This window comes from Schistocerca cancellata, chromosome 4 (genome assembly GCF_023864275.1).
Source record: "Schistocerca cancellata isolate TAMUIC-IGC-003103 chromosome 4, iqSchCanc2.1, whole genome shotgun sequence".
NCBI lineage: Eukaryota > Metazoa > Arthropoda > Insecta > Orthoptera > Acrididae > Schistocerca > Schistocerca cancellata.
In genome coordinates this window covers 59,229,382-59,248,891 of record NC_064629.1, presented here as the reverse complement: position 1 = coordinate 59,248,891, position 19,510 = coordinate 59,229,382, and the positions used below count along the sequence as shown (strand labels likewise).

Here is a 19,510-nt window from a genome sequence, read left to right as displayed (position 1 = left end):
GAAATACTTTCTTTGAGGTTCCACCTAATTCCATAATACGAACTGTAAATCAGTTGAAATCATCAGACAGTGAAGATATATATGACACATCTTGTAACCTACTAAAGAAGATAATAGATTGTATTGTATATCCCTGAACTTATTGTGTGGACAAGTGTATATGCTAGGAATATTTTCTTGCTGAGCTTTAACTGTCTAGGGTAGTGCTGTTATGTAAAAAGAGAGATTCGGAATTTCCCTCACACTGGGTAAAGTGGTACAGTGGGTAGCACACTGGACTCACATTTGGGAGGACAACAGTTCAAATCGCCATCTGGCCTTCCATATTTAGGTTTTCAGTGATATCCTTAAATTGTTCCAGGCAAATGGTGGGATGGTTGTCTTGTAAATGCCATGGCCAATTTCCTTCCCCATGCTTCCCTACCCCAAGCTTATGCTCTGTCTCTAAATGACTTCATTGTTAATGGGATGTTAATCTCTGAATCTTCCGTTCCTTAACTTACCTTCAAATTTGAGGCCAATTTCCATAGTTCCAGCTTTTTCTAAAGTATTGGCCTTTTTATTTTAGTAAGAGTTACATGTTTTCTTTGAAAATCTAGGAAAATTAGTAAAACTCAGCATGAATATAGTAAAGGATGTCAATTATTGATGTGGTGAAATATCTTCTTTGAGTGTTTAGGAACAAAGAATTTGTCCAAGTCACCTTTTGCCACTAAGCAAGGTCTCTGTGTGTAGCATACACCACTGCTAGAAAAAATGGACTTCTATGGCATTAGAGATACCAGCCTTAATCTATTAAAATCATATCTACAGAAATGTAAACAAGCTGTATTGTTGGCAAAGAAATGTGTGGTGTCACCGCTAGGCACCACACTTGCTAGGCTGTAGGCTTCAAATCGGTCGCGGTCCGTCAGTACACATCGGACCCGCGAGTCGCCACTGTCGACGCTAGCAGACCGAGCGCCGCCACTCGGCTGGTCTTACGAGACAAGCTAGAGCACTGCCCAGTTCTACAGCCGACTGTTAGGCTGACCGCAAGATGAGAAGCAGGTCCGTGAGGTGACGCAGGGTGACTCACAGTGAGTTTTTGCGAACCATACAACTGAATGGTCCTGCGCATGTTACAGCGCAGCGTGACGTGACACAGCTCCTGCGCTTGGTGACCCTGTGGCCCGCAGTCTCCTGTACGCAGTTTACTGCGAGGCTCACGGTGGTTCTGGCTGTTGGTAGTTCGAAATGGAGGAAAAGCTAATTGAAGCCGTACGTGTTCTCAAAGTTCTGTATGATACAAGCTATGAACATTACTTGAAAACGAAGCTGAAAGCTGAGAAGCGGGAGAGAGTGACCAAGGAAACAGATTGCATTGTAATTCGTTGTTAACATTCTACGTTGACATTGTTAAAGCTCTGAAGCAAATTTTCGTGATGTGCTCTGTCCTGGTTAAATGTTTATCAAAAAAGATGCCTAGGTTCCTTACAATATCATTCCTTACTAGCTTGTAGCCCTCCATATCTGCCAGTGAAAACGTCTTTGATATCAATGTAGAATCGAAACTGTCGAGTACATTATATTAAGAGAATGACACATAGTTCTATGAGCGCTGTTTAAACTGATTTGTTGTTGGATGGTCCTGATGACTAATAGAATTCTGTTTCTGCTAATGTCTGTATGCCCAAATACATATATATATATATTAATCTTAATGGCTTACCTTAAAAACACAGCTAGTTTCTCCTTGGTTCCAATCGGCCTTGTAGTTTTGCATCCCTGTCTGTCAATTTCATTCTTGATGAGACCATGCACTTCTTGGAATTGATCACGGTTTAATCTAAAATAGTTCGTAAATTTTTCATCATCAGATTCCTTAGTTAAAACGAATTCCCCATGACTTAGTCTCCTTTTCATGTACGCACTTTTTTCTGCTTTTTGTTTCATCAAAGCGATGCAACACACCGTTTCGAACTCAAACTCAGAATCGGAATCCGATTCTGAACTTATATCTACACTCCTGGAAATTGAAATAAGAACACCGTGAATTCATTGTCCCAGGAGGGGGAAACTTTATTGACACATTCCTGGGGCCAGATACATCACATGATCACACTGACAGAACCACAGACACATAGACACAGGCAACAGAGCATGCACAATGTCGGCACTAGTACAGTGTATATCCACCTTTCGCAGCAATGCAGGCTGCTATTCTCCCATGGAGACGATCGTAGAGATGCTGGATGTAGTCCTGTGGAACGGCTTGCCATGCCATTTCCACCTGGCGCCTCAGTTGGACCAGCGTTCGTGCTGGACGTGCAGACCGCGTGAGACGACGCTTCATCCAGTCCCAAACATGCTCAATGGGGGACAGATCCGGAGGTCTTGCTGGCCAGGGTAGTTGACTTACACCTTCTAGAGCACGTTGGGTGGCACGGGATACATGCGGACGTGCATTGTCCTGTTGGAACAGCAAGTTCCCTTGCCGGTCTAGGAATGGTAGAACGATGGGTTCGATGACGGTTTGGATGTACCTTGCACTATTCAGTGTCCCCTCGACGATCACCAGTGGTGTACGGCCAGTGTAGGAGATCGCTCCCCACACCATGATGCCGGGTGTTGGCCCTGTGTGCCTCGGTCGTATGCAGTCCTGATTGTGGCGCTCACCTGCACGGCGCCAAACACGCATACGACCATCATTGGCACCAAGGCAGAAGCGACTCTCATCGCTGAAGACGACACGTCTCCATTCGTCCCTCCATTCACGCCTGTTGCGACACCACTGGAGGCGGGCTGCACAATGTTGGGGTGTGAGCGGAAGACGGCCTAACGGTGTGCGGGACCGTAGCCCAGCTTCATGGAGACGGTTGCGAATGGTCCTCGCCGATACCCCAGGAGCAACAGTGTCCCTAATTTGCTGGGAAGTGGCGGTGCGGTCCCCTACGGCACTGCGTAGGATCCTACGGTCTTGGCGTGCGTCGCTGCGGTCCGGTCGCAGGTCGACGGGCACGTGCACCTTCCGCCGACCACTGGCGACAACATCGATGTACTGTGGAGACCTCACGCCCCACGTGTTGAGCAATTCGGCGGTACGTCCACCCGGCCTCCCGCATGCCCACTATACGCCCTCGCTCAAATTCCGTCAACTGCACATACGGTTCACGTCCACGCTGTCGCGGCATGCTACCAGTGTTAAAGACTGTGATGGAGCTCCGTATGCCACGGCAAACTGGCTGACACTGACGGCGGCGGTGCACAAATGCTGCGCAGCTAGCGCCATTCGACGGCCAACACTGCAGTTCCTGGTGTGTCCGCTGTGCCGTGCGTGTGATCATTGCTTGTACAGCCCTCTCGCAGTGTCCGGAGCAAGTATGGTGGGTCTGACACACCGGTGTCAATGTGTTCTTTTTTCCATTTCCAGGAGTGTATTAACATAGCAGAAGTAGTCGCCATCTCTGCCAGATCTATTAACATAGCAGAAGTAGTCGCCATCTCTGCCAGAGCCAAAGTTCCTCAGCAAACTGCGTATTGAAACTGCAACCCAACTTGCGATGATTGTCACCGTGACTCACTCTGCCATAAGGAATTTGGAGTGAGCCCCCCTGCGTCACCTCACCGCCTTAGGCGGGCCGCAAGATGCGACGCAGGCCCGTGAGGTGACGCAGGGGGGCTCACGCCAAATTCCTTACGGCAGCGTGAGTCACGGCGACAATCATCTCAAGTTGGATCGCAGTTTCAATACGCAGTTTGCTGAGGAACTTTGGCGCTGGCAGAGATGGCGACTACTTCTGCTATGTTAATAGATATAAGGTTAGAATCGGATTCCGATTCTGAGTTTGAGTTCGAAACGGTGTGTTACATCGCTTTGATGAAACAAAAAGCAGAGAAAAGTGCGTACATGAAAAGAAGACTAAGTCATGGGGAATTCGCTTTAACTAAGGAATTTGATGATGAAAAATTCACTAACTATTTTAGATTAAACCACGATCAATTCCAAGAAGTGCATGGTCTCATCAAGAATGAAATGTACTCGGACGACAGTTTCGATTCTATATTGATATCAAAGACGTGGTTAAATCCATCAATTCCATTTTCACTGGTAGATATGGAGGGCTACACGCTAGTAAGGAATGATATTGTAAAGAACCTAGGCATCTTTTTTGATAAACATTTAACCAGGACAGAGCATATCACGAAAATTTGCTACAGAGTTTTAACAATGTCAATGTAGAATGTTAACAACGAATTACAATGCAACCACCATTTCGTATGTCCGTTTCCTTGGCCACTTCCTCGCACTTCTCAGCTTTCAGCTTCGTTTTCAAGTAATCTTCATGGCTCGTATCATACAGAACTTTGCGAACACGTACGGCTTCAATTAGCTTTTCCTCCATTTCGAACTACCAACAGCCAGAACCACCGTGAGCCTCGCAGTAAACTGCGTACAGGAGACTGCGGTCCGCAGGGTCACCAAGCGCAGGAACTGCGTCACGTCACCCTGCGCTCTAACGTGCGCAGGACCATTCAGTAGTGTGGTTCGCGAAAACTCACCGTGAGCCACCCTGCATCACCTCACGGACCTGCGTCTCATCTTGCAGCCAGCCTGACTCGTGAGCTCAACAGCGAGGTGAGTGCGTGCAGGGGGATTGCATACTGAGATACTTGTGGATCGAGACACGCCTCCTTGGCTGCGAGATCTGCCCTTTCATTCCCAGCAGTGCTGACATGCCCCGGAACCCAGCAGAAAGCTACAACCTTCCCCAGTCGCTGTAGTTGGAGGAGGGCATCCTGGATGGTCTGGACTATTTTGTCTGCCGGATACAAGCGTTGCAATGAGTGAAGGGCACTGAGTGAATCGGAACAGACAAGAAATTTAGGAGAGGAAGAATGTCTCATCTGCTCCTGTGCCCGCAAGATCGCAGACAATTCTGCATCAAAGACAGTAAAAGTCTGAGGCAGTCGGACCTTGAGGACACGATCTGCAAAAACAACTGAGCAACCAATAGAATCCCCTTGTTTCGGCCCATCCGTAAAAACAGCTACATAGTCGTGGTGCTCAGATAAAATGGAAGAAAATGCTGCATTAAAAACGGTGGCAGGAGCGCAGTCTCTCTTGTACTGCAATAAATCTAAAATCACTCCGGGCCTCTTCAGTAACCAGGGTGGCAGGCGGTTAAAACCCTGGATTTGGGGTTGTACAGACTCCACACCGAGTGACTGTAGCACACGTTGCTCACGGATCCCATCTTTATCGAGCGAACGGTTGTGTATGATCGTTGGCTATGGAACTATTGTATCAGCATACTCTGAAACGAACCTGACTGGTATACAATCTGGACAGGACTACTTTCTTTTGTTAAGTGATTTAAGTTGCTTCGATACTCCGAGGATATCTTCTTATACGTAACTCATGTTGGCAGCTGTTCTTGATTCGAATTCTAGAATATTTACTTCGTCTTCTTTGGTGAAAGAATTTCGGTAGGCTGTGTTTAGTAACTCTGTTGGCAGCACTGGCTTCGATACTCGATAGCAAGGTTGCTACATAGAAGGTTGGGCCAATGTGTTCGGCAGCGATCGGGCGCTTCCGTGTGACGTCACTGTCGAGAAGCGTCAGCAGCGCGAGACGTTCGCATACGGCACTATTGCGCTTAAACTAACATTAATTTACGAAAAGTGAAGGGTAATATAATGAATTATGGATTCGATCGAAGCTTACCAATACAGGGACTGAATGTTAATACCTGCTACGACTGTGAAACTCTTATATTGTCTCTCTGGTAATGACAAAAGTAAAACTACCGATTTGTGGCTCCCCCTTAATTTATATTCTATTACTCAATATTTTTTGTTAGATAACAACGATCTGGTATGCTTCAGTCCCTTTTTATACATTTTACAATTTTTAATAGTACTGGAAACGCAACAATTACAACAAGAGCTTTCGGTTTACTAAACACATTGTGTGCATCACAGTCGGCAATAGTTTGTACCATCTTTTTCATGCAGGTATTAAGCAGCAACCGTACGTCTAGTAAGATGAGACATTACTACACATAATGATACAGAAGCCTGGTTTAATGAAGTCACATTCAAAAATTTTAAGAATAATTTAAATACCTTAATCAGATCTGGAAGGGACTGCAGACGCTCTCCACCTGTGTGCTGCTTTCTGCTGCTGCTGTTTGGCCCTCTGTGCCTTTGCCGACGTGTTGAAGTGCCTTAACCGGATGAAGGTTCTGGTTTTAGCGTACACTGTGATGACCTCTTGAGGAATAGTTGGAAACTTCCCAATTAAAAGTCTCGTCAGGTTTCTGATCACATTGCCGTCTTTACACAGACTGCTGCCATGAAAATTTAAAAAAAGCACCTCTAACTGCTTAACAACATCAAACCACTCATCTGAAGGGATGATTAAGCCACCACGAGACAGTTTCTCAATCCACCCAGAACTTGCATGGTCTTTCGACACTTCGAGTGTCTTACCACTAGGATGACCAAGTGATTTGTCAATGGAGACACACCTGGAGGCAACATATCCAGCGATGTAGCGGAGACCTTCTAGAGAACACTCTGAATCTTCTATCAAAGGTGGGACAATTAAGTCATGTAGTGTAATGTCCCTCATTTGTTGGTCACCTTCTATCATTGACAACGCTTCTTCAATGCCCGGCACAAGTCCTGCAAACAGGTTGGAAGTCAAATAATTTGTATCAGTTTCCGCTGAGACTGGACAAGAACTGCGTAACTGAATGTCAGCGATACTTTTGTTCATAACTAAAATACGCAAACGGCTTTTAAATTCCACTGGTAAGGGATGATCATAGGCTCTGCCAATTGCTCTTATCTGGGAAAATAAGTTTTCAAGGCAGTCTTGATTGAACCTTGAGGTCAATACATACTTCAAACCGTAGCCATGTTTTAAATCCGAAAAACAACCCAGCAGTGACCGAATCGAGGTGAGTAACCCCTTTTGGAAAGGAAGTAAAGTTTTACGATTTCCCACTCTCATTTTTTCACAGACGGAGTAGAATCTGCGAAGAACTTCCTCCTGCGTCTCCTTACACAATCCAAAAGCACTTGAAATTGGTCGTTTGCCGACAGGTACCCTCGAATTCATAACATCAAAAGTGTCGTTCACCAATTTGAAGAATTCTGCCGTGTCTTTTTCTTCAGGCATTACAAAGGAAATTGCTTCTGATACAGTGTTAGAAAAGAGTTGGCAAGCAAGATGAACGCGCTGTCGATCTCTTCCACAAACAGTCAGATGATGAGCAGTAAGCTTAGGGCACAGTTTCAGTTCTCCATTATCTTTAGACAATAGCTGCTCGATTACGCCCTTTGTTATCGTTCTTCCGTCACTTAATGAGAAACCATCATCTAAAAAGTGGTTTCTGAGAAGTTTCACCATATGTGGTACATCAGCAAATACCCAAACACGTTTCGTTTCATCATCTGGGTTGGTGAAGCACGTGTTTGTGTAGTCGATGTGGAATTCCTTCCACACTTTCCCATTTTTACCCCCCAAATCAGACACTATACCAACTACGACAAATCCCACTTTCTGCGTCTCTCTGACGATACTGATCAGTAAATCCCGATTCATCGTAGTGTCAAAGTTATAATATACGGGCTGCTTCCAGGTTCCACACAAACCACGTGCCATAACAACCTGTACCTGGCTATGTGGTCCGTATATGGTGTCAGTTTCTTGATCGTAGCATATGCGACTGTCCACATTCATTTCGTCAAAGCTTAACACACACAGCTTCTCTGCTTGACTTAAGTTTGTTGCTTGCTTATTCATTAAGTACAATACATCAGTCAAAATTCCGGGAACACAACGAAAAGAATTGGATATCCATCGTTTTAACGTAGAAAGTCCAGGTAATGGTATTCCCATTATATTTCTTAAATAAATATAAGTTTTTCTGGACAGAGAGCGCAGAAGCAAGGCTTTGCTTATATCTTCCTGGGTCCAATGGGTGCTCTTCTTTGATTTAAGAAGACATTCAATTTGTGCGTTCGTAAACACTTTTTTTAAAACTTGGTGTACTTTAGTTGTCACTTTAGTACTTCGTTGATACTGAAGGCTTTGGCATAGCTTTCTCTGTCTGCTTAATGCATGAGCCAGTAATTTGTTTCTCGTTCTCAGCGTGTTGTTTTCAGCTATCAAACGCTTATTTTCTTCTGTCTGTAGCGATAATTCCTTATGAAGCCTCTTCATTTCATCCTCGATGCGGCCTTTTTCAGTTTCTGTGCTTTGATCCACTTTTTTTTTCTTCGGTGACAGTGAAGCTAGTCTGTTAAGTGCACGTTTACGTGTTTCACGATCTTTCCTTCTGTCATTTCTTTCTTGGACAGAAGACGAAGCAGCAGCAGCAGCTGCAGATGTGGCTTTAATGAGGTGCAAAGAAGGAACTGCAGTCGGCTTTAAGATCTTCTTTGGCGGAAGTTTCATTAATTCAGCTTGGAGATCCCGTAAATAATCGTCTTCTTTAAAATGTACGCTACAGATAGTAGCATTTTTAATGTTAATACTATCACTTCTTCTGCAGAGCTGAACCCACCGAGCACAGGTTTCAGGATCTTTCGGAAACTTATGATAGGAAATACTACACCCTTTAGTCTTCTGATTATAGTTTTCACACATAGCCACGGCACAATTCGGCATTGTTAAAGTGTCGCAGAAAGAATAAACACGATTCAACACGATAACAAACAGCAACAACACAAAACTTACTTGCTTCAACACGTAAGAAAGCGCGCGAACTGAGCGGAGTTTCTCGACGCTGACGTCATGCGCAGTACGACGAAAAATCTCTGTTCTGCGCACGCATTATGGGCCCCCCCTGACTCGATAGTATCTCCATTTCTATCGCGCAGAGAAGGGATTAATTGTGCCTTGCCGCTAGCATACTTCACATACGATTAGAATCTCTGTATTTTCTGCCATTTTTCGAGGCAAAGTTTCGTTATGGAAACTATTATAAGCATCCCACATTGAAATCCGAGCTAAATTTGAAGCTTATGTAAAAGATTGCCATTCTTGGAGATCTTGTGTCTGTTAAAATTGGCATGGTTTTTCCGTTGCTTCTGCAACAGTGTTCTGACGCGTTTTGTGTACCAAGGAGGATCAGCTCCGTCGTTTGTTAATTTATTTGGTATAAATCTCTCAATTGCTGCCGTTACTATTTCTTTGAATTCAAGCAACATCTGGTCTATACTTACATTGTTAATTTGGAAGAAGTGGAGATTGTCTCTTAGGAAGGCATCAAGTGAATATTTCTCTGCTTTTTTGAGTAGGTATATTTTTCGTTTGTTTTTGGAGGATTTGGGGGTTACAATATTCAGTCTCGTAACCACATCCCTGTGTTCACTAATCCCTGTATCCGTTTTGATGCTCATTATTAGCTCAGGATTATTTGTTGCTAAGAGGTCAAGTGTGTTTTACAACCATTTACTAATTGCGTGGGCTCGTGAACTAACTGCTCGAAATAATTTTCAGAGAATGCGTATAGCACAATTTCGGAGGATGCTTTATGGGTACCTCCGGAATTAAACGTATTTTCGCCAACATATCGAGGGTAAATTAAAGTCACCACCAACTATAATTGTAAGTGTCATGTACATGTTTGAAATCAAACTCAAGTTTTCTTAGAACCTTTCAGCAATTCTATCATCTGAACTGGGAGGTCAGTGAAAGGGTCCAATTATTATTTTATTCCGGCTGCCAACACTGACAGCTGCCCATATTAACACACAAGAACTGTCTACATCAATTTTGCGAGAAGATAAACTACTTCTAACAGCAACAAACACACCACCGCCAACTGTGTGTAGCCTATCGTGTCGGGACACCGTCAGGTTCTTCGCGAAAATTTCGGCTGAACTTATCTCTGGCTTTAGCCAGATTTTGGTGCCTATAACAATTTGAGCATCAGTGCTTTCTATTAGCGCTTGGAGCTCTGCAACTTTTTGCAGCACACCTATGACAATTCACAACTGTTATTCCGATGTTTCCTTCCCTCTAACCTAAAAAACTGCCAAGTGTACGCCACACAGCCCCTGCTACCCTCCTGCGTGTAGCAAACTCCTAACCTATTCGGCGGAACCCTAAATCCAACCACTATACAGCGCAAGTCGACGAATCTGCAGCCTACACGGCCGTAGAACCATGTGAGCCTATGATTCAGACCCCCAACTTGGCTCTGTACCAGAGGTCTGCAATCGGTCCTGTCAACTATGCTGCAAATGATCAGCTCTGCATTCATCTCTTAAGCAAGACTGGCAGTCTTTACCATTTCTCTTAGCTGCTCAGAACCAGAGAGAATCTCTTCCAATCCAATCTGACACACATCATTGGTACCGACGTGAGCGACCACCTGCAGTTGGCTGCACCCTGTGCTCTTCATGGTATCTGTAAGGACCCTTTCCATGTCTAGAATTACGGAGTGGACACTGACGTTCTTCTCATTCTTGGCAGTCATGTCCCTAAGGGGCTCCATAACACGTGTAACATTGGAGCTCTCAGCTATCGAGAATCCCACCCTCTGTGACTGCCTGAACTTGCAGGCTGAGAGGTTCCCTCTGAAACAGTACAGGCGACTGCAACTGGCCGAGCGATAGTGTCAGTCACAGACAGCACCTGGAACCTGTGTGTCAGACTAACTGGGGAGGCCTTACGTGCGGCCCCCTGGGAGGTCTTTTGCTGCCTGCCACACTCTGAGGTGGCCTTCCACTCGACCACAGGTGAGGGGTCAACCTCAATGCGAGCAGTAACTAGACTGGCCACCGGTGAGGATCGACAGGGCGACTCGGATATCCTGGATGACCATTGGATCCCCACGGCTGGCCCACAACAGTGCTCCTCATCCACTGCAGCTTCAAACTGTGTAACCAAAGCCATCACAACCTGTAGCGGAGAGCAAAGTGTCACCAACTCAGCTAGCATCCACTCACAACAATCACTGTCCCTATCTATACTAATGACCGTGGAAAACTACAATACCCAGATAAACAGACTATCGGGGCCCGTGCTGCAGAACTCTACTGTAGACGCTGATGAAAATGCAGGAACTGTGTCTAACTAGTTAGATTAATATGCAGAGATTCAAAAACTGAACTACCAAAGCACTCAGGTGAGATTAAATAATTCGCCCCTGATTAGGAAAGCACACAGATGAAATTATAAAATTTGCTCATGGTTATGAACTCATTAAAGTCACAAAATCATATACTTTCCTGTTGCTGTGTCTGTCTCATACGGTTGCTGCTGCCTTGCAATGATTAAGTACCTACCCTCATTTATTAGATCAAGTACAGTACTGTGTGCAGATGACACAAGTTTTCTTTACTAATTTCCAACATTCTGGAACAATAGTTTGACAACTTTTCTTCACAGTAGTAATGCTCTCAGTAACCTTAAAAATTGTGTAGAAAAGAGAGTTGCTTAATTATCCTATTGGTTTAGAGTAAACAGTCTTGCTGAATGAAAATAAAACTTGGCAGATAGTTATTGCTCTAAAATACAAGTTTCACTCCTATGATCTATGTTATTTTATAATGTATGACTGTAATGGAGTTGAATAGGTCACTTCAAAAAAGTTGTACAGCTGGTGAAAATGACTTCAAATTGCTCACTTGATGCATTTCAGATTGATTTCCATCATCGAACATCTAAAAAGTAAGATGAGAACAAATTTATACATAGAATATGAAAATTTTACAGACATTAACAAAATACAAAATGCAATACATGAAAACATACACTAGAGCATAGAGGGTCACAGTATATGAGTGTTACTAGCTGTACATGTAACATAAGCTGACAGACTACTAGCTGTTGTAGGGACTCAGAGGGAGAAGGAAGTCAGTGTTGGCCACCAGAGGGCAAGGGTTACATAGTGGCACCAGGGGCATAATATCTGATGTTTCATGTACAAAAATGCCAAACTATTTTTACAAAGGTTATAGGATGTCTGGTAACAATAAGTACAAAATTTACAAATATCAGTTGAAAGATTCTGTGACTGATGAGGTGTACAAAATCATACATAACAATCTTGAACAAATGCTAGGCTCCATGTAGCAAGGATGCAGGTGGCATACAAAAATACCATATACAGGAAAATGAGTTGAATCAAATATTGAAAATACAATTTCATATTGGTTAAAAATTAAAACTGTTGTAACCACATATAGCTGTTTTATAGACTCTCAGATTGGACTTAATGTATGCAGTAAATTTGCTTTAATATAAATTTGATTGTATAATCTTATATTTTTTTCTGGATGAATATGTTGGACTCAATTTAATTACTAGCTTCCTAGACTGCATGATTAATTTTAAATGCAAAAAAAAAAAAAAAAAGCTTTGGTACTGACTGTGTAGTTGGTTCATTTTATGGGAGATAGTAATATACAGGACAGAGCAAATAGAAGTGGCCCGGAGAACAAAGTTCCAGGTTACAAAGAAACACAGCAGAGAAAAGTAAATATGGTACTAACATGAGTATAGCAGATGTTGAAAGTGACCACCAGTCATCTCTTGGTACTTTTGGGTTCTGGTCAGCAAGTTACTGAAGGTAGATTGAAGCTGGACTGTTGGAATTGCTGCAGTCTGATCTGAAATGTTCTGCTGCAGTACTTGAAGACTACAAGGGTTGCTGTGATACACCTTAGACTTGAGTGCTCCCCACACAAAGTAATGCACACTGACAGATCAGGTGACCTCGCCTGCCAGGACCGTGACCAAACTGACCTCTGTTAACAACTCTGTCAGGTATGAAGATTGTGTAAATGTGCTACAAGGAACCGATGTAAATCATGTGGCAGGGGTACACATTGTGTGTGCATCACAGGGTGTGATTATACATATACATTCCCATCCAGCCATATCCACTTGTCTGGGCCACTTTTATTTGCTCCACACCGTATATATATACTGTACATTTTACTGGTACTCATTCTATGCTTTATACAATGTTTTTATCTGACTCACATTGAACACCATCCTCCCTCCCCCTCTCTCCCCCTCCTTCACCTGCCCACCTCCTTCTTGCACCCCTCCTTTCACCACACCCCCCCTCCTCAGTCTCATACCTTCTTATTGTCCTCCTGTATGCCAGGAGCTTCTATCACCATCACCTCTAACAAGAAATTTTTAGTTACACTGGTCCATTTCAGTGGATTAAACTTTGTTATTCTACACCAGACTTGTTGACCACATGAACATAATTTAATTATTGTTACTAAAAATATGTGAACTGTTCATGTAGCCCCTTCACCTATGTGCATATAAAATCATATTTTTGCTCACTTTTGTAAGCCAGATTCCTTGTAATGATTATAGGCAATAGATATCAGTTAGGAGTGAATCTCAGGAATCTTTGCAATATTTGATGCCACTCATTTTTCTGTATGTGGTATGTTTGTACAGCCCCTGCATCCTTGCTGTGCGGAACCTAGCATTTGTTCATGATTGTTTCTATGGTTCCATACACCTTATCAATCAAGAAAGTTTGCAGTTGAGATTTGCACAGAATGAGATTTTCACTCTGCAGCGGATTGTGCGCTGATATGAAACTTGCTGGCAGATTAAACCTGTGTGCCGGACTGAGACTCGAACTTGGGACCTTTGCCTTTCGTAGGCAAGTGCTCTACCATCTGAGCTACTCAAGCGTGACTCCCACCCTGTCCTCGCAGGTTTACTTCTGCCAGTACCTCATCTCCTACCTTCCAAACTTCACAGAAGCTCCTCTGTGAAACTTGCAGAACTAGCACTCCTGGAAGAAAGGATATTGCGGAGACATTGCTTAGCCACAGCCTGGGGGATGTTTCCAGAACGAGATTTTCAATCTGTAGCAGAGTGTGCGTTGATATGAAACTTCTTGGCAGATTAAAACTGTGTGCCACATCAAGACTCAAACTCAGAACTTTGCCTTTTGTGGACAAGTGCTCTACCAGTACTTTGCACTTGCCCACAAAAGACAAAGGTCCTGAGTTTGAGTCTCAGTCTGGCACACAGTTTTAATCTGCCAGGAAGTTTTGAGATTTGAACATTTTGTACTTATTGTTACTAGACAGTTTGTAACCTTTGAAAAAATAGTTTAGCATTTTTTTGTATGTGAAATGTCAGATAATATGTCCATGGCACCACCATGTAACTCCTGCCCTCTGGTGACCAAACTTGTCTTCCTTCCCCCTCTGTACCCCTCCAGTAGCTGGTAGTCTGTTTAGGTATGTATACCTCTAGAAAGACTTGTATCCTGTACCCTCTGTTCACTTAGGTAGGTTTTCATATATTGCATTTTATACTTTAATGTCTGTTATATTTTTCATATTCTATGTACAAATTTGTTATCATCTTACTTTTCAGATGTCTGGAGATGAAAATAAATCCAAAATGCATCAAGTGAGCAATTTAATTAATAGTCATTTTTCACCAACTGTATGACTTTTTTGAAGTGAGTTATTCAGCTCCAAATAGTACAATGTTATAATATAACCGTTGTTGCCTACCTTCTATGAGATTTCATGTCTCAATATTTAATGAGCAGATGTTCATGCATTCTCCAACTGAACATAATACCAAAATTTGAAGAACTATACATATCCAACTAAGTGTACTTTTCTTTCCTGCCTTCTGGGTTAGGTGCCTGTGTCCTTTATAACACAATATTTACTTGCAAGAACCGTGAAATATGACAAATGTTACAATAATACTTCAATAGTTACCTGTAAAATATAAAAATAGATTACAAGTTATCAAATCAGTAATATTATGAAAAGGATATATTGGTATTCACCATATAGAGGAAATACTGAGTCACAAACAGGCATAACAAAAAGACTGCTATACATTTAAGCTTTTCGTCAAAAGACCTTTCTCTAAAGCAGAAAACACACACACTTATTCACACAAGGGATCCCAACATGCAGCACAGTGCAGAAGAGTATTTTTTTAGCATTATTCTGTAAATTTCAGTAAGAAATATCTGTGTTCCCAGTAGCTAAAATTTCAGCAACTGACCTTAGTGGACAATAACCTTTAGGCAAAAATCATATGACCATTTTTCAGAGAAGACTATGCCTATTTTCATAAATTTCCTTTTATGGATTTCCTGCTGTACAAATTTAAATTGAATTAAATTATTACTTCAAATTAGCTCGGTCGCTATTTCAGACAGGTTTTGCTTCTATGAAAAAACCTTTCTGCTTGTGGCTATCTGCTTTTAAAGCAACCTTCACTCATCAGTTTCTTGTATTTAAACCTCCTAAACTACACAGTAAACAGTGTATGTACATATTTTAGTACATGCTGAGTATTTTTGCTTTTATACATGTTGTAGTGAGTCTACTGGGGGAGCTCAAGGGGATGCTAAAACACATCGAGAATATTTGTTCCGTTTCAGTAAAACTCTTTAATACAGAAGTCCATGTCCATATGATGAATGACATACATTTATAATCACATAACAAAATGATAACTGCTAATACTCAGTAATACTTTAATGTAATGTTGCAACAGTTTTTCTCTTGTACTGAATGACAGGCAAATACTACTTGCATTTAACTATGAACTTTGGTACATAGTTCTGAATAATGACACTAACTCCCTCCTGGATATGAACTACAATGAGCCTGCTATCAGAGTAGGTTATCAAAGAGTGGGCGAGCAGCGCTGCACCCTGGTGTAAGTAGACTTCCAGAAGCAGCGGTGTAACAAATCTCTTGAGCACATGTCTTCATCACTGTCTCTCATTCATACCTGCATCTGGCAGTGACTGTCTTTAGTTAGTGGTTCTGCTGTGAGGTAACATACTTGCACAAAAGAGTTTAGCAAGACAGACTGAAATATGCTGCAGTGTGTGTGATGTCTGCAAAAATTTTGTCCAAATCCCAAAAGTGGATTTAATCTTTATACTACTGACATTACAAATAAGTACTTTTATCATGTAGCATAAATACTGAAATTGTGTTCAGAATATCATTCAAGTATGTGTAAGTGATACAGGTGTCTATAACTGAGATCTTCATTTCTTTTCCAGAAATTCATCATGGGCTCAACAAACAAAAGAAAACTCCGACTCAGATACAGATGCTGGCAGAAAATTTTTCTGTCAGTTATTGGACTTCCACTTGCAGTTACATTGTTCCTGAGTCTTGTAGCCTTCCTCAGAGCTGTTTTCATACAACCTCAACAATATGTGGACATACTAGAGCTCCTGAAAGACCAGGCTTCAGATGCTATTGAAAGGAGCAGCATGAAGCTTAGGTCTGAACGTCTTGCTGGAGCACTGAGGATTCCTACCGTGTCATATGCAATTGATAAACAAGAGAAACAGGCTATACTCCAGTACCATGAGTTTATTAAGACAAGTAAGGTTATTATTTGAAAGAGAGAAGTATTTATGATGATGTTTTTATGCCAGTGATCAATTTTGAGTTGTTTCTGTAATTTAGTGATGTTTATTAAATTTTATAATGGTAAATCAGTTCTGTTTCTCTTTCAGATTGGATATCATCCAGTCTTATAAATCATAATACATCCACTATATTTAAATTTTTTATATTGAAGGAAAGTATACCAGCTTACAAGTTAATCATATTACTGTCCTTGTCATTGGACTTAAATTGCCTGGGAACTGACATATCATTTATGCATGATAATTTCAGGCACTAATCACAAAAGACAGAAAATTATGTGGCTGACTCTGGCAGTCATGGGCTAGCATATTTTTCGTGAAAGACTGTTATTTCTTTTATTTTAATTTTCCATAATCACTATATTGCTTTTTTGTTCTGGGCTGTATAGTGGAAATGAAGTTTCGAATGTAATAGTAGACACAAAGAAAGTAGAGGGGTTGAATAATACAAAATTTTTGTCCCTTGATATAAATTTTTCATATGTCAGAGACATCTATTTTGCAGTGTATGTTTATAGAATATAATTAATCTGAGACTCGTACATCAGCAGTTGAAGAAGTGTACAAATAACTATAACTATTGCAAAACGTCTTAAGGTTACAAAAGTAGTATATTACTAAATATCGTGCAAAAACAATTCAGGTATTGTAATGGCTTCTACATCATATCTTTTAACAACTCAATGCATAAAGATAACTACTCACTACATAACTTAATTGTTAAGCAGTGGATAGGCAAGCAAACAATATTCCGAACTTTTACAAATGACAACATTTTCTGCCCAGACTGTTAGTAAACGTATTTATTTATAACTGTGATTTTGGCTGATGTCATTCTCAAGTTATAGCCCAGTGTGGACTGCATCAATGCATTCATTCCTCTTGAAAGATAAACTCAATTATTCCTTAAAACCCTTATACAAAACCTATGTTGCATGTGAGCACTTCACAGCAAGAGAGAGAGAGAGAGAGAGAGAGAGAGAGAGAGAGAGAGAGAGAGAGAGTGTGAGTGAGTGAGTGAATGCTCGCATGCTTTCTGCAGTAGAAGGAAACTATTCAAGTTCTACATCTACATATTTACTCCACAAGCCACTGTATGGTGTCTGGCGGAGGGTACCCTGTACCACTTCTAGTCATTTCCTTTTCTGTTCCACTCACAAATAGTGAGCAAAAAATGATTGTATGCCTCTATATGAGTCCTAATCTCTCTCATCTTATCTCCACGAGACTTACACAAAATGTACATTGGTGCTAGAGAACTGTTCAGCAGTCAGTCCCAAATGCCATTCTCTAAATTTTCTCAATAGTGCTCCTCAAAAAGAACATCACCTTCCCTTCAGTGAGTCCCACTTGAGTTTGTGAAGCATCTCCATAATACTTCCATGTTAAGCTACAATGTACAAATTCATGTATATTTGCTTATTCACAGCTAAAAGATTCCATTAAATGGTGCAAAGTTATCTTTACTAATTTCATTTACTTCATTCCATCCAAGATTTTCCGGTATTGTGTTAATTACATCACATTTACTGTTTGTAAGTAAAAAAAAATTACTGTCTTTTTCTAAAGCAATTTATTATGAAATTACTATTGAGTTATAAACTAATAGATTTGTTTACTCTCATGAACAAAATGTATTTGTAAATAATGCAGTATAAAACTGTGGGTTCATGTATCCTAGTGTTACTTCTGGCCTTTCCATTTTTTGCTGCATTATTCATTTAAGGCAGGGTGAAATTTTTCTTTTTGGGGATAATGTATTATTTTGACCTATTGGACAATGGAAAATTCATGATGGAATAACAACAATATGGAAGGGATAGAGTGCTTTAGATACAAATTATTTTGCCTTAAGAAAGAAGATCGTAGTTATTGACTGTTCATAAGGTCACTGGACAAAACATTAGCAACCCCTTTACAAGAGGACACTGGTTGCTTTGGAGCACTGTAGATGGTGTACAACTGGTACTAGACAGTCATGTGACCCTCCACCATTGACATACATCATGGTAGTGAAGTGGCGTGCGTGTGCCAGTTTGTGTGGAATCATGATAGGATGGTGGATTAATGTGAAAATGTGACAGAATGATGGAAATGAGCTATCTGTTGGATGTGCCCATTGTCACACCTTGAATGTAATTGCTTGACTCATTGGGGCATCAAAGCAGAATGTCCAGCATATCTAAAAGAAATGGTGCACCATTCACAGCCATGGCATACGGCATAAGACCTGTATTTGTAAAAAGAACTTACCTTACAGGAAGCAGGGTGATTGTTACAACTTGTCAATAACAGTCAGTTTCAAACCTGCCATGAATTGCTACACTGAAGCACCAAAGAAACTGGTATAGGCATACGTATTCAAATACAGAGTACCTAAAGAGGACAAATAAGGCACTGCAGTTGGCAATGTCTCTATAAGACAAATATGCGGTGCAGTTGTTAGATCAGTTACTGCTCCTAAAATGGCAGGTTGTCAAGATTTAAGTGAGTTTGAATGAGATGTGATAGTCTGCATTAGATGTTATAGTCCGCGTCACAGAAGTGCAACTCTTCTGCAAATTGCTGCACATTTCAATGCTGGGCCATCAACAAGTGTGAACCTTTCAATGAAACATCATCAATACGGGCTTTCAGAGCAGTAGGTCCACTTGTGTACCCTTAATGACTGCACAACGTAAAGCTTTACACCTCACTTGTGCCCGTCAACACTGACATTGGACTGCTCATGAGAGGAAACATGTCATCTAGTCGGACGAGTCTCATTTCAAATTTTATGGTGCGGATGGACGTGTACGGGTATGGAGACAACCTCATGAAGTCATGGATCTTACATGTCAGAGGGGACTTTTGAAGCTGGTGGAGGCTCTTTAATGGTGTGAGGCATGTGCAGTTGGATTGATATGGGACCTCTGATATGTCTAGATATGATTCTGACAGGTGACCCATACGTAAGCATCCAGTCACGACCATTGTGCATTCCGATGGGCTTGGGAAATTCCAGCAGGATAATGCAACATCCCACACATCCAGAATTGCTACATAGTTTCTCCAGGAACACTCTTCTGAATTTAAACACTTCCGCTTGCCAC

The 19,510-nt window shown here is 41.6% G+C and overlaps 1 protein-coding gene across 6 annotated transcripts in view; it reads left to right on the top strand.

Moving 5' to 3' along the window:
• Window positions 1–19,510, top strand: part of LOC126183431 (N-fatty-acyl-amino acid synthase/hydrolase PM20D1-like) — a 291,898-nt gene that overhangs the window by 148,857 nt on the left and 123,531 nt on the right. For 4 of the 6 annotated variants that reach the window (XM_049925409.1, XM_049925407.1, XM_049925406.1 and 1 more), the window contains one exon: window positions 16,041–16,371. In XM_049925409.1, the coding sequence (XP_049781366.1) occupies window positions 16,050–16,371 (322 nt within the window). In that variant the 5' untranslated portion in view covers window positions 16,041–16,049. Of the gene's footprint in view, window positions 1–4,450; window positions 4,619–14,385; window positions 14,405–16,040; window positions 16,372–19,510 lie in introns of those variants that run through there. The other 2 variants (XM_049925410.1, XM_049925405.1) reach the window with 2 other exon arrangements.